The sequence below is a fragment of the Notechis scutatus genome, chromosome 4, assembly GCF_049901735.1.
Source record: "Notechis scutatus isolate UNSWTSFEM ecotype Mainland chromosome 4, rNotScu1.2, whole genome shotgun sequence".
NCBI lineage: Eukaryota > Metazoa > Chordata > Lepidosauria > Squamata > Elapidae > Notechis > Notechis scutatus.
This window is the reverse complement of record NC_142012.1, coordinates 96,054,706-96,081,145: the sequence shown is the minus strand read 5'-3', so window position 1 is coordinate 96,081,145 and position 26,440 is coordinate 96,054,706. Positions and strand designations below refer to the sequence as shown.

General features: G+C 38.3%; 1 protein-coding gene across 2 annotated transcripts in view; it reads left to right on the top strand.

The window, feature by feature from the left end:
- Positions 1-26,440, top strand: part of PRKG1 (protein kinase cGMP-dependent 1) — an 864,463-nt gene that overhangs the window by 164,257 nt on the left and 673,766 nt on the right. For both annotated transcript variants that reach the window (XM_087964134.1, XM_087964133.1), the window contains exon 2: positions 22,405-22,571. In XM_087964134.1, the coding sequence (XP_087820260.1) occupies positions 22,405-22,571 (167 nt within the window). The remainder of the gene's footprint in view (positions 1-22,404; positions 22,572-26,440) is intronic.

Here is a 26,440-nt window from a genome sequence, read left to right as displayed (position 1 = left end):
TTTTGATTTTGGGCAAGAAGCATGATGATCTACAGAAGGGGAGTCTTTTAGTCTGGGTAAGCCAAAAACAGGAATTGGGCTGCACCTTCTGTGACTAACAAATGTTAGCATCAGCTTTTGTGAGCTACACTTATTTCACCAGATGCATGGAGAGCGCGATCTGCTCCTTTATTGTCGAAGAGTCAAAGCAGAAACTTCGGGGAAGGTTTTTATAAATCATTTTATACCTTCAATCATTTTATACCTGGTAGATGATTGCCACTGAACCAATCCCTGAAATAATTTTTTTTTATAACAACAGAAATATTGAAATTCTATTCCAGATTGGACCTTGAAACAGAGGTCTGACCAAGTGATACTTGTATCAGTGATAACAATATTGATTCATTGGGGTTCCTGATACTATTTTTTTCTGTTAAGCCAAAGGCAATGATAGAAGAAAAACAGAGAGCCACAGGCTTGATATTGGAATGAGTCAGTATCTCACAAGGGACAAAAGAAACAGGTGTTCTATTCCCACTAGCAGTTGTTCTCTGACTACCATCAATGGTGAGCCATTGCTCACCTGAATTTTATCCATCCAACTGGCCCCAGGACAGAGATTTTCAGGATATGAGACATTGCTGCAGACTCTCCACATTCTCATCTAAGTATCAATGCCATGGATCTAAGGATTATTTTTTAAGACAGAAGGAACACTGTGGTTATTTTGGACTATACCATAAGAGAAGTGGATATAGTTTCTATAACTGTTAGCATTCTTTTCCTTGCTTATAGCAAAAGCACTTAGACTTATATACTGCCTCACAGTGCTTTACAACCCTCTCTAAGTGGTTGGCAGAGTCAGCATATTGCCCCCAATGATATAGGTCCTCATTTTGCCAACCTCGGAAGGCTGAGTTGATCTTCAGCTGGGCAGAATCGAACTGTTGGCAGTTGGCAGAAGTAGCCATATTTAGAATTGTATAAGGTGGATACTGCATTATACCCACGGTGCCCTCATGGTTCCTTATGGGTGGATGAACCAACGAGACAAGCAGCATTGTACGATCTTGGGGGTGGAGGCAAGATTTTTTTTTCAACAGTCCCAGTTGGCCTGAAGCTAATCATTCCATGCCCCCAATGTTAGCAAGGGCAATCCCCTTCCTTTGTAGTGCATGAGCCAATAATGGCATGTAATATTTCTTCAGTGGAAGGTACGATTGTGGCCTGGATTGAAATGTCATCTGACAAGATGTCTGTGTGACTGTCATGCTGATTATTCCTGAAGACTATTCCTCAGAATCCGAGTACAAGAGTTCAATGACCCCATTTTGGGGATCAGTGATAAGACAATGGTTCTGGGTGGTCAAACCTACAGGGAACAGCTATGGTAGGCAGTAGCTCACCACTTGACAGTGAGAATCTGTCTAGCTGTTGCCCTGATGATATGATAAGATGTATACAAATGGCGAAAAACATGCCTTGTACGTGGGAATAAATTCTGGTGCCCAACAACAGCAAGATAACAGACTACAGCCAAGATTAATTTAAACCTCTTTCTTAACCAGAAACGGAAACTTTCACTTGTTTTTACCTGGCTTATCCTATCCATGACTTAATCCTATATGCCATGGGAATGGAGACCAGATTAATGAATGATCATTCTTTCTTCCTACCTCTGAGAAAAACAAGAACACAGAATTAAAAAAAAAAAAGAATTCAGGGAGGGATGGTAATTCATTTTTTTTTAAAATTCCTGAGCAAAAGGAAATCTTAAAATATATAAATTTATATATTTTAAGATTTCCTTTAACTCAGGAATTTATGTATAATATATTTATTTTTATATATGTTTATTTTTATATATAAAATATATTAAAATAGTACTGCTATACGCAAAGACCTTCTCTATACCCCATGTTGTCTATACCAGGGTCCCCAACCGCCCGGTCCGCGGACCGCACCGGGCCGCGGAACAAGCCTTACCGGGCAGCTGGTTGCTGGGCGCCGCCATCTTTTTGGTAAAAAAAGCAATTTTTCGTCAAAAAGATGGCGGCGCTTAGCGCTTCGGTGAGCTTTTCCGGGTAGAAAGCCATTTCTACCCGAAAAAGCTCACCAGAAGCGCTGGTGCCGCTCATTTTTGACGAAAAATCACTTCCGTGACGTCACCGGAAGTGATTTTTCGTCAAAAAGATGGCGGCGCCAGCTGACGCCGGAACCGGCGCGCCCAGCTGACGCCGGAACCGGGCCGCGGCGTCGAAAAGGTTGGGGATCCCTGGTCTATACCCTATAATTTAATAAACTAATCTTGTCAAGGAGTACCTGTATAGCTAGTAAAATACTAGATTCAAAATTAGAAGGAAAATTGGGCCTCAAATATCTGTATAAACTGTGTATCATTCTATAGGAAAACAACTAGACCTAGTATTTGCCATTCTTTAAGCTATCAATAATATATTTCATTTTTCTATGGTGGTTTGACATTGAAATGAGACACAGGGAACTGTCTCTGAGAAAAATGCCAACCCTGAGAGAACTCAGGTAGCAGTATTTATTGAGTAAAAACACAAGCAAAATACAGTCTGCATATTCAGAAAACAATGACCTCAACAGGAGATTACTTCACCAGCATGAGAACACACAATCTTGGAAAGTCCCAGATGTTACCTTGCTAGGATGAGATCATACAGCCACGGAAAGTCTCATGGGAAAGTTTGGAAAGTCCCATGAGAAAGCACAACTGTGTATCTTGTACCTTGAACTTTCACCCATTTTCCTATTCCTTCTAAACTGGCAGAATCAAAACAGAATGAGGCACTCTGAGCAAAGATACTCCTACCCCCACCAAGAATGCCCACATCTCCTAGACTTACTGCTAGTTATACAAAGGCCTTTACAGAAAATGATAAAATGATTAATAAAATATATTACCACATTCCCTCCTTTTTTATTTATTCAAAGATAGGGGGTGTTTTAGTGGCATAGTACACAGTTCCTCATGACCTGATCCTCACGCCGGAAGACTGAGGTACACATTTGTAATAGATTAGGAATACATTGAATAAAACAACATAATAAGATACATATCCTGCATGTTGGCAGAGCTGCAGGATGGGGGTGGGCCATGCCTCCCATAACAGCCAACCTGACCCTAGGAGAAGCAGTTGTTAAATTATTTGAATCCCTTTAACCATTTGCTAAATTTACTGCATGTCTGGAAAGAGAGGACAACATCTGTAAGCTGCTTACCTTGATGAATGATTGCCAGGTTGAAGAATAGAGGAAAAGAGTGGATTGCTGAATTAAAATACTTTGGTTCTCAACAGCAAACTGCTGGGATAGAAGCCGGGTCCTAAAAGACATCAAACAAACAGCAAAAAGTTTAGAAACTTTCTTTGGAAAGCTTTTTGCTCCTGACTCCCTTTAGAACCCAGCTTCTGCCTTGGCTATTTGCTGCCTGTGCTATGCTCTCGGTTTAATGTTCTCAGTCTACTGTTTAATAGCTTTCATGTGCAGGAAATTCCTCCTTATATCGTGTTTTGATCTCCTGGTATAAAGTTTCATTTCATGAGTTCTTGTCCTACCCTGGAGGGGACAATCCACATCTTTTTCCTAGTCTCTCAAACGTTGGAACACTGTGATCACGTCAACTATTGATTTTTCTCTTCTTTAGGCTATGAACTGTACCATGTTTTTTAAACTGTTTTTCATAGGTTGTAGTCTCTAAGCCCCTCACAGTGAAAGGAATGAATCTTCCTAACTATCCCAAGTATATCAGTTGCCAGTCATTTCAACGTTAGGAGGATCTGGCAGTGTTTGCCTGTGCTCTGATTACCTTACAATTAGGCTAACATAAAATGTTTTGTGAGGCAGTTACAGTGGCTTTTAAATTTGCAAATGACTTGGAAGCTTGGAAGCTTTAGTTCAACGTTCTCTGCTTTTAGCATTTGCAGGCAGACTTTAATGTGTATTTGGAGCTGTGATAGTGCAGTGGTTAAAGGGGCAGTATTGCAGGCTAACTCTGCCCACTGTCAGGAGTTCTATTCTGAATGGCTCAAGATTAACTCAGCCTTCCATCCTTCTGAGGTCAGTAAAATGAGGACCCAGATTGATGGGGGAAATATGTTGACTGTGTAAACTGGTTTGAAAGGGCTATAAAGCACTGTAAAGTGGTATATAAGTCTAAATGCTATTGGTATTGGTATTGCTATTGCATTTGAATTTTAATTGTAATAATTTCAGTTTAGATTGTAAGCTTTTTTTGTAGAGTTCTATGGACTGAAAAGACAGAATACAAATAAAAATTCTACTCTTATACTCATAATACCAACAAGCTGTGCACAACAGTGATTTGCTTTTTCTAATACTGCATTTTCATTCTGTGCTAGCAATTTTAGAAACTTTCTAAAATGAGTACATAAAAAGGAATAGAGTTTATTTCTTGGTAAAATTGTTCATAAATATAAACAGTAATTGAAGGCTTGATAGTCATATTTATGTGTTTTAACATTGCTTATTTAATCTTTATTGAGAAACTACTGTATTATAACTTATTTATTTTTATATTTTTGTCTTGCCTTTATTATTTATAAATAATTCAAGATGGAAAACATACCTAATTCTCCTTCTGCCTCTTATTTTCTTCATCACAACAACCCTTTGAGGTGAGTCGGGCTGAAAGTATTTGACTTGCTCAAAGTCACCCATTATACCCAAGGCAGGACTAGAACCCATAACCTCCTGATTTCTAGGCCGGCACCTTAACCACTGCACCAAATTGGCACTGGAAAGTTGGTGGCTACTTTATTACTGCCCATTAAATACTGCACATGGCTTCTTCGTTTTGTAAATAAAGGCACCATCAAGAATCATCCACAGCTCAGGAAATATTTCCCAAGAAATATTCTTGAATTGTGCTTGCAGGAAGGTTAGTTTTCCATTTTCTATTTAGTTTCTTTGTGCTGCTGTACAATTCTCCATGCTTTTTGTTAATGTATAGCACCCTTTTTATTTTTTTATTTTGTTTTAAGATTGTTATTCAGACCTATCAGGTAAGAGAATACAGTGTAATGCAGTGGTGGGATTCAAATTTTTTTTACTACCGGTTCTGTGGGCGTGGCTTGGGCGCAGTGTGGCTTGATGGGTGTGGCAGGAGAAGGATATGCAAAATCCCCATTCCCTCCCCATCCCACTAACCTGCTTCCCAGCTCCGTTCTCCTGTGCAGGGCAACAAAAGAAGACCCAGCCAATCAGCTGGGACTTGGGAGGCAGAGAATAGATGGGGCGGGGCCAGTCAGAGGTGGGATTTGCCGGTTCTCTGAACTACTCAAAATTTCCACTACCGGTTTTCCAGAACTGATCCGAATACTACCTCTGGTGTGATGCATATCAGAGGTGGTACTCAGCAGGTTCTGACCAATTCTGGAAAAGCGGTAGCAGAAATTTGGAGTAGTTCAGAGAACCGGCCAATACCACTTCTGACTGGAGATTTTACAGTAACCTTTCCCTGCCACGCCCACCAAGCCATGCCCACAGAACCGGTGTAAAAAAATTTGAGTCCCACCCCAGATGCATATGCTAGCTTTTGAGCAACTATTCCAAAAGCATTATTTAACTAAATGCTCCTGTTGCAGTAACAAAAAAAATGTTACTTTTATTACTGATAGCTGTTTTGATTTTGGGCAAGAAGCATGATGATCTACAGAAGGGGAGTCTTTTTAGTCTGGGTAAGCCAAAAACAGGAATTGGGCTGCACCTTCTGTGACTAACAAATGTTAGCATCAGCTTTTGTGAGCTACACTTATTTCACCAGATGGATGGAGAGCGCGATCTGCTCCTTTATTGTCGAAGAGTCAAAGCAGAAACTTCGGGGAAGGTTTTTATAAATCATTTTATACCTTCAATCATTTTATACCTGGTAGATGATTGCCACTGAACCAATCCCTGAAATAATTTTTTTTATAACAACAGAAATATTGAAATTCTATTCCAGATTGGACCTTGAAACAGAGGTCTGACCAAGTGATACTTGTATCAGTGATAACAATATTGATTCATTGGGGTTCCTGATACTATTTTTTTCTGTTAAGCCAAAGGCAATGATAGAAGAAAAACAGAGAGCCACAGGCTTGATATTGGAATGAGTCAGTATCTCACGAGGGACAAAAGAAACAGGTGTTCTATTCCCACTAGCAGTTGTTCTCTGACTACCATCAATGGTGAGCCATTGCTCACCTGAATTTTATCCATCCAACTGGCCCCAGGACAGAGATTTTCAGGATATGAGACATTGCTGCAGACTCTCCACATTCTCATCTAAGTATCAATGCCATGGATCTAAGGATTATTTTTTAAGACAGAAGGAACACTGTGGTTATTTTGGACTATACCATAAGAGAAGTGGATATAGTTTCTATAACTGTTAGCATTCTTTTCCTTGCTTATAGCAAAAGCACTTAGACTTATATACTGCCTCACAGTGCTTTACAACCCTCTCTAAGTGGTTGGCAGAGTCAGCATATTGCCCCCAATGATATAGGTCCTCATTTTGCCAACCTCGGAAGGCTGAGTTGATCTTCAGCTGGGCAGAATCGAACTGTTGGCAGTTGGCAGAAGTAGCCATATTTAGAATTGTATAAGGTGGATACTGCATTATACCCACGGTGCCCTCACGGTTCCTTATGGGTGGATGAACCAATGAGACAAGCAGCATTGTACGATCTTGGGGGTGGAGGCAAGATTTTTTTTTCAACAGTCCCAGTTGGCCTGAAGCTAATCATTCCATGCCCCCAATGTTAGCAAGGGCAATCCCCTTACTTTGTAGTCCGTGAGCCAATAATGGCATGTAATATTTCTTCAGTGGAAGGTACGATTGTGGCCTGGATTGAAATGTCATCTGACAAGATGTCTGTGTGACTGTCATGCTGATTATTCCTGAAGACTATTCCTCAGAATCCGAGTACAAGAGTTCAATGACCCCATTTTGGGGATCAGTGATAAGACAATGGTTCTGGGTGGTCAAACCTACAGGGAACAACTATGGTAGGCAGTAGCTCACCACTTGACAGTGAGAATCTGTCTAGCTGTTGCCCTGATGATATGATAAGATGTATACAAATGGCGAAAAACATGCCTTGTACGTGGGAATAAATTCTGGTGCCCAACAACAGCAAGATAACACCAGACTAATTTAGCCAAGATTAATTTAAACCTCTTTCTTAACCAGAAACGGAAACTTTCACTTGTTTTTACCTGGCTTATCCTATCCATGACTTAATCCTATATGCCATGGGAATGGAGACCGGATTAATGAATGATCATTCTTTCTTCCTACCTCTGAGAAAAACAAGAACACAGAATTAAAAAAAGAGAATTCAGGGAGGGATGGTAATTCATTTTTTTAAAAAATTCCTGAGCAAAAGGAAATCTTAAAATATATAAATTTATATATTTTAAGATTTCCTTTTGCTCAGGAATTTTATGTATAATATATTTATTTTTATATATGTTTATTTTTATATATAAAATATATTAAAATATTACTGCCACGCAAAGACCTTCTCTATACCCCATGTTGTCTATCACCCTATAATTTAATAAACTAATCTTGTCAAGGAGTACCTGTATAGCTAGTAAAATACTAGATTCAAAATTAGAAGGAAAATTGGGCCTCAAATATCTGCATAAACTGTGTATCATTCTATAGGAAAACAACTAGACCTAGTATTTGCCATTCTTTAAGCTATCAATAATATATTTCATTTTTCCATCCAAAGGAATTCAGAAAACTTTTAAAATTGTTAACTCCGTGAGATGGAAGAGGCAATTGTCAAAAATAAAGGTCTAATTTATTTTCCATTTAATCCTTTTCTGTTTTGTAAAGCTTTGAATATTATAATAAAAAGCTTCAAGCTTTTATTAATATACCAAAATGTTTTCAGTTTCCCCAAACCTCTGCCATCGATACAGTACTTTTATGCATAGTCTGCCTTAGTAAAACAGATTATTTAATTAATGTTTAGTACTTTCAAAGACCTAAAGATCTGAAGAGATATGAATAGAATATTGAGATAATAAAAGCTTACTCTTCCTGTTCAAGTTTGCTTATTCTAATCATCTTTCTTTTTTTCCTCTGTGAAAACCAGAGGAAATGACTTGTCTTTTCCCATATGCTTTCCCAGTTTGAACCCTCATTTATACAAAAAAAATTTTTGAAGTTCTATAGCCATTTGATTTTTAAAGTTGTTGTCATTTAATCCGGAAATGCCCAAATGACTGATTTTTCTTTTTAGAAGTATTCCGCTTTCAAGGAAATCACAACAGGGACATGATTAGATATTGAAACCATACATTCTGGAGTAAGATATAGAAAATATTTCTAATAGAATGTTTATGTATGGAGGAAAGAAAGATATACTGGTACTTTCCCTAAACTACATGTAAAATATATCACACATCAAATGCATGGTGACCTCATGCATATTAAAACTTTGTGATAACCAGACTGAAGACTGGAGCTTGAATGGTTGCAAGAATATCATTAAAAACCCCATGCATGATTTACAAATTTTAAATAATGAGGACAGTGTGGCTTAAACAACCAGGGAAAACACTGAAAGTATTTAATTAGGGGAGTAATATTGTCCACATTAATTTTTTTTCAAAAGTCTTCATCATCAGAGTAAGGTCTTTTCCTTTCAGTATGTTCAAAACAAAAACAAACAAACCATTTTAAAATAGAATAGAATTCTTTATTGGCCAAGTGTGATTGGACACACAAGGAATTTGTCTTGTTGCAAATACTCTCAGTATACATAAAAGAAAAGATACATTCATCAACAGTCAAGAATCATAAGGTACAACACTTAATAATAGTCATAGGGTACAATAATCAATCAAATCATACTAGGAAACAGTCAATATAAATCGTAATGATACAAGCGACAAAGTTACACTCATACAGTCACAAGTGGGAGGGGATGGGTAATAAGGAGTGACGAGAAGATTAATAGTAATGCAGACTTTGTAAATAGTTGGACAGTGTTGAGGGAATTATTTGTTTAGCAGAGTGATGGTGTTTGGGGGAAAACTGTCCTTGTGTTTAGTTGTTCTGGTGTGCAGTGCTAGTCTATAGCGTTGTTTTGAGGGTAGGAGTTGAAACAGTTTATGTCTGGGATGTCAGGAGTCTGTAAATATATCCAGAGCCCTCTTTTTGACTCGTGCAGTATACAGGTCTTCAATGAAAGGCAAGTTGGGTAGCAATTGTTTTTTTTTTTTTTTTTAAAAAAAAAAAACAAGTTTTATTTTCAAAACAAACAATACATAGATACACATAAAACAAAACATAAAAGCATAAAAAATCTCTTATCTGAAAGTTGCTTAGTCCCGGGTTAAAACTCTTGGTACAGACACAAATTCAAATTCATATTCATTTTACATACCATTTCATATCTTATTAACATTTTCAGTTTTCTATATGTCTTCTCCTCTCCTTTAAATTTTCTCAATTTTATTTTCTTTTATTTATCTCCTCTCAATTCATATCATAATATTTATTATTCTTTGTCTGTTCTATTCCAGCCAACCCTTTATTTTTCTTCTTTAAAAAAAGAAAAACTTCTCCTGTAGACTATATGGAGTATGATGCCTTTATCTCTTTCCCCTATATTTATAATACTTAATATAAAACACATGACATATATTGGGATTCTGTCTGGTACATTCTAAAATTATACTATATTATCAAAAATAGTACAAATCTATTCATTAGTATTGATATTCATTCATATCTTAAACATTTAACTCATTACTTTTCAATTAAATCAGATACTTTTATAGGAGCCCTATTTTCCATAATTATATATTATATCCCTCATCATATATTATAGCTCATTATTTCATTAAAATGTTCCTCCTTCTTCTACTTCATATTAACAATCATTTATATCTGAAACATTTTATCCATTTCAATTAAATATCATACCTTTATGGGAACACTTATACTTTCCAAAGATTATTACCCCCCCCCCACATCACAATCTTGAATCATGTTTCATTACAGTACTCCCTTTTCTTAACCAAAAATTTCACTAATTTATGTTAAACATTTTATCACATTTTAAGTTACATATTGTTTCTAATTTTCTATGTTTACTTCTAAATACAAGTATAGAAAGGTATGTACCTTTCTAGAATCCCTTAAACCATAAAGCTTATCCATTATCTCTAAAAAAAATTTTGCTTCTTAACATCTTGCTCCCCACCATTAGGACTTCTCATCCCTTCCTTTCTTTCTTGTTTCTTCTTCTCCTTGTCCTCTTTAATCCCTTGTCTCTCCACCTGCCTTTTATTCTGCTTTCCCCCTTTCTGTTGTTTCTTAACATAATGTCCCCTTTTCACCTTATTCTTCTCTTTTTGGGCTGTTTTCCCAGATCTTAAAGACCTTTTTCCCTTTTTCTCTTGCTTTTTCTCTTCTCCAGTCAAAGTCATTTGTTCATCAAAGATGGCATCTCCTTCTTCTTTGTCCCCATCATCCTCGTTCTGCTTCACATAAATATAAACCGCCATTTCTAAATATTGAAAAATAGTGCCAAGACCATCTTCCCCTCCTTGTTTTTCTTTCTCAAATTTTTGATATATAAGTTTCAATTCATCCATAGATGATGCCATTGTGTAGAGAAAAAGTTTTTCCAACCACCCAGATGATTTAATCAGAAGTAATTTCCAAAGGTTCCAAAGACACCAAACAATCCAAACTTCTTCTTCTTCACTTTCTCTTTCTGGGGTTAAAGTAATCACAAATCCTTTTCAAATATATTTTTTGGAAGTTTTTAAACTCTTTGCAATTCTAGGCAATCTTCTCCTTATTTTCAAATTTGCTCTAATTCTTTTTTTTTCACTCTCCCTTCCCACTCACAGCCAAAAAGGTTTTTTTTTTTTTTCCACTTTCACTTTAGGAAGGAGAGTAGAACAAAGAAAAAACTTTCCCCTTTAGAATATTCGCAGCTTGTAAACTCTCACAGGGATCAATATATACTTATCAGCCTTCCAGGTTCCAAGTCACTTTCTCCCGTCTTGTCCCGGTTAGAAGCAACTTTCACTTATCTTTCAGCTTCCTTCCTCCTGCACCTGCTTGCCCGGCAGCAACTTTCTTCGTGGCGGCCATTGCTGACCGCCGTTCCTCCGCCTCGGGAAAAGGGGGTTTAGCCGGCTGGGGAGGGGGCTTGCGACACCCCCAAACCCCTTGCCGGATCCCCCTGTCTTCAGCTGCCTCTACGGGCAGCTATATCCCCCAGATCCAAATGGATCGGGGGAACCTTGGCGGTGAACGCAGCAGGGATCGCACGGTCGTGAATCCCTGCCGCCGCCGAAAGGTTGCAAACCGGAAGTCCCCAGCAATTGTTTTTTCTGCAGTCCTAATTACTCTCTGAAGTCTGTGTCTGTCTTGTTGGTTTGCAGAACCAAACCAGACAGTTATTTATAAATTAGTGGAGCCTTTTCCTCTTCTTTTTCTTGTAAAAACATTAACATAGATATTTTTCATTCTCTTTCCACATTCTATCATTCTCATCCAGTAGATGACTTTTGTCAATTTACAGTGGCAGCCTTGATACCATTAACTTCAGTTAAGTGTTTTCTCTCTTTTTCCCCACTTCTAAATACAAGATATTGCTGAAACACCCAAGTACACACACAATAAAATCCACATAAGTAAATGAAACAACTTTTGAAATTAGCCCTTCTTGTTATGGCTAATTAGTTGTTCACATTTCATATTATGCCATTGAAAGACTTAAGCCTCAAGCTTTAAGTAGTGGAGGATATATAACTTCATTGTAAGTTGCACTGTTGCTTCAACACAATTCTCTCCCTTGGGACAAAAACCTACTTCACCTATGGAGACTGTCTCTTCAATCCATACCATTCTTGAAGTACAAGAATGACCTTTCATTTTTCCTCACTTGTTGAGTTGTAGAGTATGCAAACCTAATGCCCGAATAATGTAAGAAATGTATATGTGTTTACGCATAGACACATACATAACAGAGATAGTATTCAGCAGGTTTTGACCAGTTCTGGAGAACCGGCAGCGGAAATTTTGAGTAGTTGGGAGAACCAGCAAATACCACCTCTGACTGGCCCCGCCCCCATCTATTCTCTGCCTCCCGAGTCCCAGCTGATTGGCTGGGTCTTCTTTTGTTGTCCTGCACAGGAGAACAGAGCTGGAAAGCAGGTTAGCGGGGTGGGGAGGGAATGAGATTTTGGAGTATCCTTCCCCTGGAGTTGGGTGGGAATGGAGATTTTACAATATCCTTCGCCTGCCATGCCCACCAAGCCATGCCCACCAAGCTAGGCCACACCCATAGAACTGTTGGTAAAAAAAAATTGAATCCCACCACTGGTACATAAGCACACAAATATATTAGAAAAGATTAAGGTAGGACATTAAAAATGTATATATATTTCTAGTTTTCATTTAAGCCACTTAAGAAATCTATACTGACTGATAAATTAATTTCTGTCTACCAAAACAGAGCTTTAAAAAAATATGCTTAACTTTCAAAGAGAAAAGCTACCTGAAATACCCAAAAGAAAAAAAAAGAAATCTGAGGAAAAAATACACAAAAACAGGAGAGCAACATTCCTTTCTCCGAGTTAAGACGATTGTGAGTAAACCCCAGGTTTTTTCCCCCAAACTTTTCTACAACCAAACTTTTTAATTATTGAAAGAAAAAAGTTGGAATACCATGGTTCTGTTATTGAAAAATGTTTTCACACCCTCTAATATTGAAGCAGAAGGAGAATTTTTCAGTATTGAATTTCATTCATGTCAGACCTGGGGAAATAGGTTTCTAGATAATGGACTGGACCTAACTGGAATCAGACAAAATTTCTCTTTCTTCAACCAAAAGGCCACTGGCAGGGCAATTTCCTTTTTAGGAAAGTCTCAGTAAGAATAATAGACATCCCTCTGTCTGTTCACGAAGTCTGATGTATTTTTATGTTGCTTCTATGCAACTGTTCTCCCAAACATGCAATTTTTGTTACATTTAATTATTTTCTGTAAAGCTGCTAGTGCAGTTTCCAAAGCTATTCCCATGTGAGAGTTCATACTTTCAATTTTAGCAATTTGAACCGTAATTATATCAACATCTTGAGCAACAACAGCCTTCAACTCTTAATTTCTTAAACTCAACTGTCATGTTTTATTTATTTGTGTGTGGTCCTTGGCGCTGTCTGAGCTTGGTTGTTTTCTTGCAGACATTAATTATCCAAACCAGAGTAATATCATCAACGCACTGATGATGTTACCTAGTGTGGGTAATGAAATGTCTGCAAGAAAACAACCAAGCCCAGAGAGCACCAAGGACCCCACGTTTCAACCCTTAGCTACAAATGTTTCCCTTTATTGGTTTATTTATTTGTCTGGAATTTAAAAATATAGCCCTAGACCACACATGCTCGGATGGAGGCATATTCAGTGGATTTTAAGAAACTGTAAGGGGCGGCCTTAAACCTTGAAGAGGCATAAGGTATCCTTTAATAACACCCCAAAGAACTTGGGGTGAATATCCCCAATATTTTTTTTTTAATTTTAAGAGCTGAATTAGGATTACCAGATGTAAAGCAAAAGGAGGTCATCTCCTCTGCCCAGCAGCCATAGCCTTAAAATCAATTTCTCCCCTGCTTTTTCCAAATCTATGATCACTGTAGTTGTGGCTCACATGACTTCTCTTATGTTTCTATTGTGGAGTTTGGAAAGCGTGCCATAGTCCATTCTCACAATGCTAGCATATGTTCTTGAAAGTAAAAAATTGTTGGAAAAATACTGTGATTGAAAAACCAGCCTTTCTGATGCTGGAAAAAGTAATTTCATATAAATGTAGGTAAACCTTTGTGGCTCTTTTTGTTATATTTTTCTTTTCTTTTTTCTTTTTTGGCAAGAAAGGTAAAGAGTTAGGTCTCTCTCTCCCAAATTTATCTTTCTTTCCACTTGTCTGTGTCCTCCTTTGTCTGTTCAGGTGTCTGGTAACTGTAGGTGAAATAGACACTTTAAACCTTGGAGAGGTTTGCTTTGTCTTTTAACCACTTTAATCCTCTCCAAACACTCACACGGAAAGGCTCACTTCTGTTTGAATACAAATTGAAACTCCGTTCTCATCCTTTTGAACCAGGTTCCCGGAGCAACTTTTACTTTTATTCAAACAGACATGAGCAAAGACTCTATTCTGACTTCCCAGCACATGCAATCCATGCATACTGTACACAGTCAAGATGTACAGCTAGAGGACATGATCAGGTTTTTCAGAAAAGGAAATAGGCTGTTGATGTCAATCGTGAAAACTGGTTATAATGAATGGCTGCGGAGGGTTAAAATATTGGGAAGCCTCCTGACCGCCTCATGATGCTCTCCTGACTTGGTGGCAAAAATTACAAAAGTTGAGAAAGCATTAAAGACCACAATGTCTCTGATGCAAAATAGAGAGGTATGTGTCTGGAAACTGTTGGGAGAAATATCCATCTGATTCAATTCCAAGCTGGGAGTAAGACACCGGAAACATGGAGGCTGATTGGAAAGGTGGTTTAATGAAGCAGAACCACATGGGTGGTTCTGGACAGCTGACCACATGGAGTTGAGGGTGATGGGTTTTTATACCTTCTCTTGGGCTTTGCCCTTGAACTTCCTGTTCCTGTGCAAGAACATGTATCTTGTTGGCTGTTGTCAGAGTCCCATGGTGCCATGTACAAATTCTAGGAGTTTGTCTGAGCTAAGCTTGGTTGAAGTTTGGCTGATGCAATGAAGGGGCCTTTTGGGCAATTCCTATTGTGGCTGAGGGATAATAACCCTACCATTGTTTAGACCTTGCTGCACGGAGTAATGATTTACCAAATCTGCATTTCTAAAAGTTGGCTTCATCTTACTATCTGCTTGGGGGCAGGGAGCTGGGTCTCTGAGTTTCTGTCTCCCTTAAGATTTTTATTTCTCTTTTAGGGGAAATAATTTATCCTGCCTTTTTAAATATTTCTCAAAAATTTTCATTCTTCTAGGACAGGGGTGGCTGCTAACTTTCTACAAAACAGCTTGTACCTTTCAACTATCAGAATCCATAAAACAGATGTGCATATTTTGACAGGAATCTGAAAACAAATCCTGACCTTTTGCTTCCAAGTGGGCATTGTCCCCTGAACTGGCCCTGACTAATCCATGTCTTCTACAGCTGTAGCCTTTAAACCAGAGAGACATTTCCTTTTAGCCCCTGTTTACTTCTTAGAGTATCTGGCCAGAGTTTGGCATCTTCTCTCGTGTCTAGTCCAAAGACATTGAGCCCTGTGGCCCCAAAATGTCTATCTCCTCTTTGCCCAGTAGATGTTTGAAGATAATTTTTGGCTCCCATTCAACATCTTTCCTCATGTCCAGTTAAGCTAGCTCTTCTTAGGGGTCATTCCCCTCTGACCACTGGTTTAATCTCTCTTATTTCTTGAGGAAACTAATACACCCAAACCATGTGGCTATTGTCAATCTCCAATTTGTCTACATTTTTCAAAAATCTCCCTCTCTCCTCCTTCCAGCACAGGTAGTCCTTCACTTATGACTACAAACGAGTACAAAATTTCTGCTACTAGGCAAGTCAGTCATTAAGTGAGTTTTGTCCCACTTTAAGACTTTTTTGCCACAGTTGTTAAGTGAATCACTGCATTTGTGAATCTGGCTCCCCTATTGACTTTGCTTGTGACCAGGTCACATCACGTCACCAGGACACTGCAACCGTCATAAATATGCTATCAGGATTCTGACAGTTACCCTAATTAAATCATGAGTCTCGAGCAAAACTTCCAAAACTTAAAAAGGATTTATTGGGAGTTAACATGTCCAGCACTGCCTGGGTGTAGCTGACTCTGAGACACCCTTGACACCTGGTTTTCCCCCACCCCCTGGGTGTATCATAATTCATATTCTTCAATGAGAAACATCAATAGCCAAGAGTAATCAATCATGTTCTCCAGTTAGATATTTGCTGGCAGAAACTTCAGTCACCTAGTTACTATCTTTGAAAAATTATTTATGGAATGCATTTTTGATTTCCAAGCTGTCGCACTGCTCTTTCAAACCCCTTTTCCCCCTCCCTTTCTGTAAGCAACTCTAAAAAGACCCTAGAAATATTTTATGAGTTAGTTGCCAAACGCCTGAATTTCAGTTATGTTACCATGGACGAGCTGCAATGGTTTTAAGTGTGAAAAAGTCACCTTTCCCCACTCTATAAAGCCTTAGTAAGACCATGCCCAGAGTACTGCATACAGTTTTGGTCACATTATAAAAAAGATGTTGAGACTCTAGAAAAAGTACAGAGAAGAGCAACCAGGATGATTAGTGGACTGGAGACTAAAACATATGAAGAACGGTTACAGGAACTGGGCTTGGCTAGACTAGGGAAGAGAAGGACCAGGGCAGACACGATAGCAATCTTCCAATATATGAGGGGCTGCCACAGAGAGGAAGGGGTCAAGCTATTTTCCATGGCATTCAAAGGCCAGACAAGGAATAATGGATGAAAACTGGAGGAGAGATTTAACCTGGAAATAAGGGGAAACTTTCTGACAGTGAGAACAATCAACCAATGGAACAGCTTGCCCTCGGAAGTTGTGGGACCGCCATCACTTGAGACTTTCAAGAAGAGATTGGACTGCCATTTGTCAGAAATGGTGTAGGGTCTCCTGCTTGGGTGGGGGGTTGGACTAGATGACCTATAAGGTCCCTTCCAACTCTGATTATCTGTTATCTGTTATTGGAACTTCAAATGGTCACTAAACAAACTGTTGTAAGTCAAGGACTACTTGCAGTTCTTCTTCCTGGCCTCTTCCCAAGTGAGGTCCTTTACCTCAAAACAAAGATTCCCCCCCTTTTTTTTAAAGCAGGAAAAGCTGTAGCTGAGGAAATCTTGCTTTAGCAAAAATTTTCCACACAGCCCTCTCCTTCTGGAAGCCAGGATTGCAAACATGCCAAACATTCTTTCGAATCAAAAGTTAATTGTGGATTATCCCTGGTGTACATGCTTATCTTTGAAGCATTTGAAGGCATTATGGAGTCTCCTTCCTGTTTGCTCAGGGGTCTAGGATATAGATATCTGGTCTCTGAGGCTCTCTGCCTATATGTAATTCAGGCTTGGGTGAATAAAAAGGATTTGCTGTTCACTCTACTAACATTGTAAATTTAATGTAGATATTGCAAGGCATTGGTTTCAAATGGCCCTTGAATGCAATGAGTTTTGAAGGCAACCCAGGATTTAGAATCAATGAAGGGATTCATTTAGAGCACCGTTGGGCTGTTTATACCCCCAAAATAATATAATTCTAGGCATTGTACAAAGCACTTATATTAGCTACATATTTAGGCAGGATGAAAATAATATGTTTCAACATCTGAAGTGAAAAATGTTATGAAGAGATCTCTGAAAATGTAGTTTTTACTTTAGCTGTAGACACTAATTTACACATAAATGATTACTTTTGTAATATTTGATATGTTTTGTGATTTGATAGGCTTTGTTCTGTATAAATGAAAAAGGTAAGAAAGAGAATTAGGGTTATTATTTCCATTTCAAACCTATCAGCAAAGCAATTCTGTTCAATATATCCTGAAAATATTTATTTTGAAGAGTGTCACTTGTGTATGTAACAACATCATCCTAGAATTTGTTTGCAACATTTATTTTCTGTTGTTTTAAATCCCCAACAAAGCAGTTTCTCTTATTATTATTTTTATTTATGGAAAAATAAAAAAACAATAAATAAAAATAAAAAATAAATTTATTTATGGAAAAAGAGCCAATATTTGTTTACAATCCTGCTAGTAATAGGGAGCATAAGAAGAAATCTATGAAGTCAAGATAAATTAAAGATTGAATATGATTTGGCATTACTTCTGAACCAAAATTTAGAAAACAACTTCAATAGTGTTTAGATTGAAAAGCTATTTGAATTATTAAACTTTATACAATACGACTAACAGAAAATAGCACAGTATTCTTTTGATTATATAAAATGGATTTCTATGGCCTTTATGTACAGTTTTCTGCAAGCCATCATCAAATCAAAGCTTTTATGAGTCTATAAGCTCAAAATCCTGGAAGTTGTCAGTATTGTTAAATACAAAAAAAAATCTTGATCTGAGGCATGGATTCTTTTTTGAATCTTCATAATTTTTGTATAGAGTCCCAATAAACATATCATCAAGTCTTACAACATGTATAAAATAATAGTGCTACATGCAATCTGTAGCAATCATAAAAATTCATAAGAATCCATATTTTCAGTCTATATTTTTGTGTTCACTCTGGAAAACTATCAGACAAATGACATTCAGTGCTTGATATGTTGAACAGAATCACTCTACCCTATATAAGGAATGCAAAGAGCAATTACATCCTCCATTACATCCTCCTATCCATCATTTGTAACCTTTCCATTTTTCACCAGAGAAAATTTACAAATGAGGAAATGGTAGATATGCTGCATATTCACAGGACTCTGAATCCTCCACCCAGAAGCAAACATAATACACATTAGCTACTTTATTGTTCATTATTCCACCCTAAAACAAGTGAGAGCAGTGCGGTGGCCTAGAGGTGAAGATGCTCACCTCCCACCTAGAAAGTTGAGAGTTCAATCCTAGATAGTTGCAGATGTTTCTCTATCGGGGGCGCAAAGAGAAAATATCTGCTGCGAACTCCATGTAGATGTTAGGAAGGTCATCCAGCCACTAAATGTTCAGCTCCATTCAATTGCCCTGACTCCATCTCAGATAAAGGGATTACAGGGTCATAAAATGAAAATAAAATTTCACCTCAAAATAAGTATTGTCTGAATACAGACAGAGTGACATAATAAAGACAATAAGATTTCATGTTCAAATGAATGTTATCCTTTAACCAAGTCCAAGTTTATCAAAGCACACATGGAAAAACACACTGAGTTGTAGTCTCTCTCTCTCTCTCTCTTTCTGCATGTTTTTATGTTTGTGCAAGAGAGAGAGAAAGGAGAAAGAGTAGTAAGGAAAGAGGGTTTCTCATAAAGTAATGTGTTAAATGGAGAATCAGCTAGTATAATTGGTAAATGATGTTTTTCCTTAGTCGGACTTATGTAGAAGCTACTTGAGTTTCATCTGTAAGAGGCAGCAAGATTTGTAGATTTTCCCAATGAGTGATTTTGGGGAAATCAAAGATGGCTTCCACTTGTCACCATTGGGAATCAAGTGATTCCCATACATAAGCCTGGCTGTTTTGTTATGTTGGAAGGAAAAGCCATCTGGTTCCGTTCCAAGCCAGGAGAAAGGCACTGGAAACAAAATGGAGGTTGGAGGCTGTTTGGAAAGAGAGGTTTTCTTTATTGATGAAGCAGAACTACCAACCACGTGTGATTCTGGGCAGCTGACAAAATGGAGTTTAGACTGTTTTTTTTTAATACCTTCTGGATTCCTATGGGATTCATGTAGGGGTCATAGCTGGCTCCATAGGGAAAAGAGGAAATACAGATCATACGAGTTTGAGCTAATTTTGTCAACCTTTTGTTTGTTGCTTATTTGAGTTTTTGTCTCGACCCATTCTTTCTGAATGGATTACCAAATCTGCATTTCTAAAAGCTAGCCTCCTCAGTTTTTGCTTGTGGCAGGGAGACTTGGGCTGGTTTCTGCCTCCCTTAAGATTTTTTCATTTCTCCTTTAGAGAAAATATTGTATCCTGCCTTTTTAAACATTTCCCAAAATATTTCATTCTTCTGGGGTGGGGGTGCGGTCTTCCCATAGTTAGATTAGTGCTTCTCAACTTTGGCAACTTTAAGATATCACTTCAACTCCCAGAATTCTCCAAAGTACTGATGAAGGTTTCTTGGGAAGAATTAATAGCTGCTGGAGAAAGAAGAGGGTAATCAGAGCTTGATAAGATTTGCCATGAATAATACATTAAAATAGTTTTAATTTTTAGTTGGACATGAAGTTGGTCCGGATAGTAGTTTTTATTTTTAAATATGCCATTTCTATTTGCAATAAAATAAGAGATTGCTGTATTTTTTGCTTGTTTAGTTTGGGGGTTCTGTTGTCTTCATATTTTATGGAAGAGATGCATTTACTGTATTTTATAGTTCAAAGATATGTTGATATCACAGACAATATTAATTTGCTGTGGAATGATAAGATGATTATTCACGTTTGTATATAAAAAAAGAATCCTATGGTAAACATTTTGCAAACAGACCAGTGTATCCTTTCATATTTATATTTGAACATTAATTTAGTTCACATATCAGATGCTTGTTTGCTTAAAATCCCTTGCATAGTATTTAAACAATTACAGTCTGTAATCTTTATGTATGGGGTATTATCAGATGGATGAAATAAGATTTAATAGACATTCTGGAGGGAAATCCAATATGAAAATGAGAATGAAGGCAGAACTGTTAATATTTGTGCCTGACTGGCTCAGAGAAGGAGATAATCCTTCAAGAGTTGATGGTGCTTTATTAAAAACTTGTAAGACATTATGAAGACCAACAAAATTGATCCTGTATGCTTTGTAAAAGTAGTGAACCGTGGAGACTTTTGAAAAGGTTATGTACAAATTACAGAACAATTAGAAGTAAACAATTGAAAAAACCCAATCCACTTAATGATTTTAAAAGTATGAAAATAGGTGGTGGTCCTAATTTTTTAAAATTAAATTATTAAATTCAGACTAATATTTGTTATAGCAAAAAAGACCAGGTGATTAACATTTTATTCAAACATTGGATATTCATGTTTGTTTGTTTATTTGTTTTGCTATGAACTGATAAACTATTAGTGGTTGGGAAAAAATCTAAGTTTTTCCCTGTATAAGACAGCACCTGCTAGATGGGCTGAAGCTGAAAAAGTCAATCTGATAAGTGTAACTGCATGATTAAAGGCCTTTTTAGTATGCATTAAACATGGCAAAAGGGAATTTTCCAGAAAAACATACACAATTCTGTATTTACAGTAGATTTCACTTCACTAATTATGTGTATACTGTTCTACAAAATTACAGAGCATTTTACAGTGCCTTCTCTGTTTTTCTCTCTTGGTTCTGCGGTTTCTTTCTGGGGGTTTATTTCTGGCTTGCTAATGCTTTATCCTAAAGAAGAGGGAAATAACTCTTTTCTGGGCTTGTGGGACTCCAACACCCTTGTCAAGCTATTCTCCTTGACATCTAGCTGAGAACTATAGACTTTTCCATTAGCCATTTTGCTCAATGAACCTCTTTCTTTGGTTCAGTTTCCTCCTGCTGGGTCCCCGATGGCAGATACCTCCATCTCGATATATACAATATTACAAGTCCATGCTGTATAAGAATGACTCCAAACATGTCCAACAACAACCTTCTCTGCCATTATATGATGCTTTTGCCCTTTTATGGTTTATAATATTTACAGCTGGAAGACAGGTGTTTTAATTAAGCTTCAAGCTTCTCTATGACACAGAATAATTTTGAGCCATAGACTTCGTGACTGTTGTGTGTATATGTATGTATGTATGTATTTATGTATGTATGAGAGAGAGAGAGAGAGAGAGAGAGCAGGGTGTTATGGTTTTGGTCACTAGCTCAACCTTCTTATTTTTTTATAACAGGGGTGTCAAACTCAATTTTATTGAAAGCTGCATAAGAGTTGTATTTGACCTCAGGGGGCTGGGGTGGGCATTGGCCAGCATGACATAACTTGTGTCGGGGGGTGGTGCCTGTGGTGGCTCAAGTACCGTGCCAGTGAAAATGGGCTCCCATTGGCTGCCATAGTCTCCTGCAGCCCTCTGCTAGTGAAAACGAAGCTCATGGCCCTTGCAAGCACTGTTTTTGCTGGCAGAGGCATTGTGGGCCTGTCCTTCTCTATTTCCAGGGCAGCCCTTTGATTTGCTGGATCTGGCCCCCAGGCCTTGAGTTTGACACTCTTGTTCAAAAAGCTGTTGGAGCTGTGTTGCAATGATAACTGTTGTAACAGCATTTGTGAAGGACATCAGGTTAGAACTGGTAACAGCAAGCACCTTCTAAGGACTAATGCTGATTTAATCATCTACTCCTTACCTTCTGCATAAATGGAAATAGGGTGGCTTTGTGAGATTATTGCCAATTTAATATTTTCTGAATTGTATAGATAGCTAACAAGGTCATTAATTACTGTACTGTCCTATATTGTTAGGTAGGGTCAACCTCATAGCCATTTTTGGAAGAAAATGCAGGAGAGGGCACAATGCTATCTTTAGATAATCTTGGTGTGAGCTGCGATGATACCTTAACCTGCTATTCTAAGTTTAGATTTTGGTGTTGGTGAAAAAGTTTAAATCTCTCATTTCTACATGATCATTTTAAGGAGGCTGATTGGTACAACCATTTTGTACAGTACAACTTTACTTTCTCTCTCTAGGTCAAAGGACCTAATAAAGGAAGCTATCCTTGACAATGACTTCATGAAGAACCTGGAATTGTCTCAGATCCAGGAAATTGTGGATTGTATGTATCCAGTGGAATATGGCAAAGACAGTTGCATCATCAAAGAAGGAGATGTTGGCTCACTGGTATATGTCATGGAAGGTATGTTACACAATTGAGAACTGAGAATTTATATGAAGTATATATATCTGTATGCTTGCTTTTCCCCTTATTTGATTGCCCAGAAATGACTTCTGGCAGACAGGAAGCGTTATTGAATTGTTCAAGACCATCATAATACTTTGAAACAACTCTTAAATGATTACAACTTGGTTTAGGTCTGGTGTGCTGCATTTAGGATTTATTCTAATGAAGGGAATCATTACATATCACAAGTCTCCTTTTTATTTGCTACAGGATTGTTTAAAATAATCCAGGTGAAGTAAGAATGTTGACAAATAAACACTCTCAATAAGGGAGACTTATATAAGACAGATTTCAGTTGTACCCTCCTCACAATTCTTCACAAACTAGTGTGAAGCCAACTTTTGATTGTCTTTTCTTTGACCTCAAAATGCTGAAAATGGGTGAGAAATGCTGGCAGCCATTCCATTTTTTTCTCTAGTTGACCAAAGAAAAAATTCTAAAAATTGGGCTCAGGTGATGTCCCACCCTTTCAGCTAATCATTTCTTTATATTCAGGATATTAGGAACATGCAGCACAAATATGCTCTCGGGAGCTTTCTAACATTCTATTGTAAGTTCCTTTGGTGGACAAGTGAATCTGGAATAAGGTGCATTTGAATTTAAATCAGCTGAAACATACCTGTTCTAAAGCATCTTTTCACACCCCCTTCAGCAACTCTTTTAGCCAGACATCTATTGTCTTGGAATTGTGTGGCTATTGTGAAAGCTCAGAGAAAGAGCTCAGATATGTCTAGCCAATGCAAAAATCATCAGCAACAAAAAATAGAAAACAAACAAATAAAAAAAATGGCCACTTCTTACAGCTAGGAGCAAACCTGCTATGAGGATCTCCTTTTCTTGATTTTTATTGAAATGCCTTTGGAAATAATGATACTGTACTGGAAAAAATAGCATGGTGCCAGGCTTTTTAACCATGATTCTAGCTAAGGGGAGTATGTATGTATATGTGTGTGTGCATCACTAGTAGTTCGCTTGATCCCTGGAGCTGCGATATGGGCTGAGGGAAGGATTTGATATAGGCTGCTTATATAAACAGAAAATCAAGCCGAGAGATCTTTTTGCAAGGGTGGTGAAATTGACTGGAAACTGACCAGGAGTATTAAGATCAAGTTAGCTGATTAGTTCTCTGTATTTCTTAGCAGTTAGGTTGCTGTGGATGCTGGAGGGAAAAAACTTGTCTGTAAAACCTGGAAGATTTGATACAGCAAAAGCCATACACAGACCTCTTGCATACCTTGGCATTATGAAAAAATAAATAAATCCAGTTTTGTTCTAGTTAAGAGTGCAGAGGCATAAAAATGCCAGTTGGGGCTTCAAAAGATCCAGCGTCATGGGAATGAACAGAACCTAATCTGGAGCTAGTGAAAGGAAAACAGTAATTACCGTATGATTCTGTTACCGAGCTGATTGCATTCTCTGTGCAGATATTCGCTGTATGGACAAAGGGCAGAGTAAATATGGAACTTGTTATTTTGAAGACTATCTAATGCCAATCATATGGTTAAAGGCACCATTTTCCCCCTTCTTACAGTTCAAAGATTGGTGTTTGTTTCAAATCCATCTCATGGAAACTGACAATAGCACGAGAGTTTATGAATTTTTTTTACTGAGATGTCTTTTAGGATTCTGTTTTTGAAATGATTTTCTTCCCATTTGCAGTTGATTCTGAAGGTAGCAGTTTTATTTTGAAGAATGCTTGAGGTTTGTGGTATATCCTATACCAGTGATGGCAAACCTTTTTGTTGTGGTGTGCTGAAAGCACGTGAGTGCTGGCATCCACAATGCAATGCGCCCGCCCCTGCGCATGCATGCGCAACACCCCCGCACCCTTACCTGCACTGCACATGTGCGTGACTCCCAGCTGATTTTCGGTCTCCCAGAGGCTTGAGGGAAGCCTCTGCAGCTTCAGGAGGCTGAAAAACGGACTTTCCGGAAATATCTGGAAGTGCCCATTTTCAGCCTCTGGGGGGGCCTCTGGAGCCTGGGGGAGGCTGTTTTCACCCTCCTGGGGGCTCCAGGGAAGCCTCTGCAGCCTTTGGAGGCTGAAAAATGGGCCCGTTTTGTCAGTTCCGGTATTCCAGTAAGTGTGGCTGGGACTCGCGTGCCTGCACAAATGGCTATACATGCCACCTGTAGCACGCGTGCTGTAGGTTCACCATCATGGTCCTTACTGTTTCGTTATTTACTTAGCCTTAAATTTTTGTCACTCTCTCTAGAATATAATGTTCTGAGTTCCTTTGTTACATTGAAACATAAGAAACAAGGCAGAGTCCTTTCTCACTTGGTCAAAAGATTAGAAATTTCAAGGGCAGAATTGCAATTGGTATATGTTCTGACCCAGCTTCCTAAACACGACAAACCCTCTGAAGTTAACTCAAAGATTCCTTTAGTAGGAGTGCCAGCAGCCCCGGCAAAAAGTTTCTCTCTCACCGCAGGCTAACAAGTCGGACCGGCCGGGAGATGAATAGTTGTCTGCCACATCTATTCAACTCCACCGTCTGCCTTTTATTCCCAGACCTAGGGTGGGGCTTCACTAACAGTGGTGGCTCTTCCTTCCCAAGGATCGGCCCACAGATTTCCACTGCTCTCCTCTCCTCTGCCTTCTGTGCATCCGCACATCAGGCACTGGACCTGTTCCTCCTCTCATCAGCCACCTCCAGACCAGGGGACTGTTGACTGTCCATCTGAGGGCTGACGGACGGCCCAGGTCTGCCTCTGTCTCTCTCTCTCTCTCTGACAGCTCCATTTCCTCTTCCCCCTCGGAGCTCTCAGGCTGCCTTGATGCTGACCTTGAGTCCCATGCCTCCTCTTCATCTGATTCAGCTGTTGGAGAGGCCGTTGTCCGACAGGCCACAACAGTATAATTCTCACTGTGTAAGGATAATTAATTTTAAAACCACTGTTATTCCTCTGTAAGGGATCAAAATGGGGAAAAATACAATACTTTTATGTTATCCTTGATGTAAAGTACCTGGATATCCTCATGTATTTTCTTTAATCTTCTTTTGTACATGATGTGAAATACAATGTTTTTGCAGTTGTGTCAGATATTCTAACAGAAGAGACAAAGGAGTTTACATTCCTGAGAACCTCAAATAGGTTTAATAATCTGTACCCATGTTAGGGGTGGTATCCAGCGGGTTCTGACCAGTTCTAGAGAATCAGTAGCGGAAATTTTGAGTAGTTCAGAGAACTGGCAAATACCGCCTCTGACTGCAGATTTTACAGTATCCTTCCCCTGCCACACCCACCAAGCTACGCCCACAGAACCGGTAGTAAAACAAATTGAATCCCACCACTGACCCATATATAACCATTTCTGAGATATGATGCATTTGAGAGAATGGACTATATTCTGTCACTGTCTTTTCAATGTTTTGGGAAAAAGCAAGTGACATTGTATTTCTAAATTTCTTATACTTTCAAAATATAGTGACACACATTAGAGCCCTATTCTTGGTCATAATCATTAGTGGTAACTTAAGATACCAATTCTGACTAAGCGAGCTGCTGTTTTTGTTGTTGTTTTCTTTACTAAGGAAATGAAAGTACACTGAAACGACAGGTAGTCCTTGAGTTATGACCATAATTGAGCCCAAAATTTATGTTGCTAAGTGAAACATTTGTTAAATGAGTTTGTGCCATTTTTATGACTTTTCTTGCCACAGTTGTTAAGTGAAGCACTGTAGTTGCTAAATTAGTAACACGGTTGTTAAGTGAATCTGGTTTCTCAACTGACTTTGCTTGTCAGAAGGTCATAGTGATCACATGACCCCGGGACACTGCAAATGTCATAAATGTGAATCAGTTGTCAAGTATTCAAA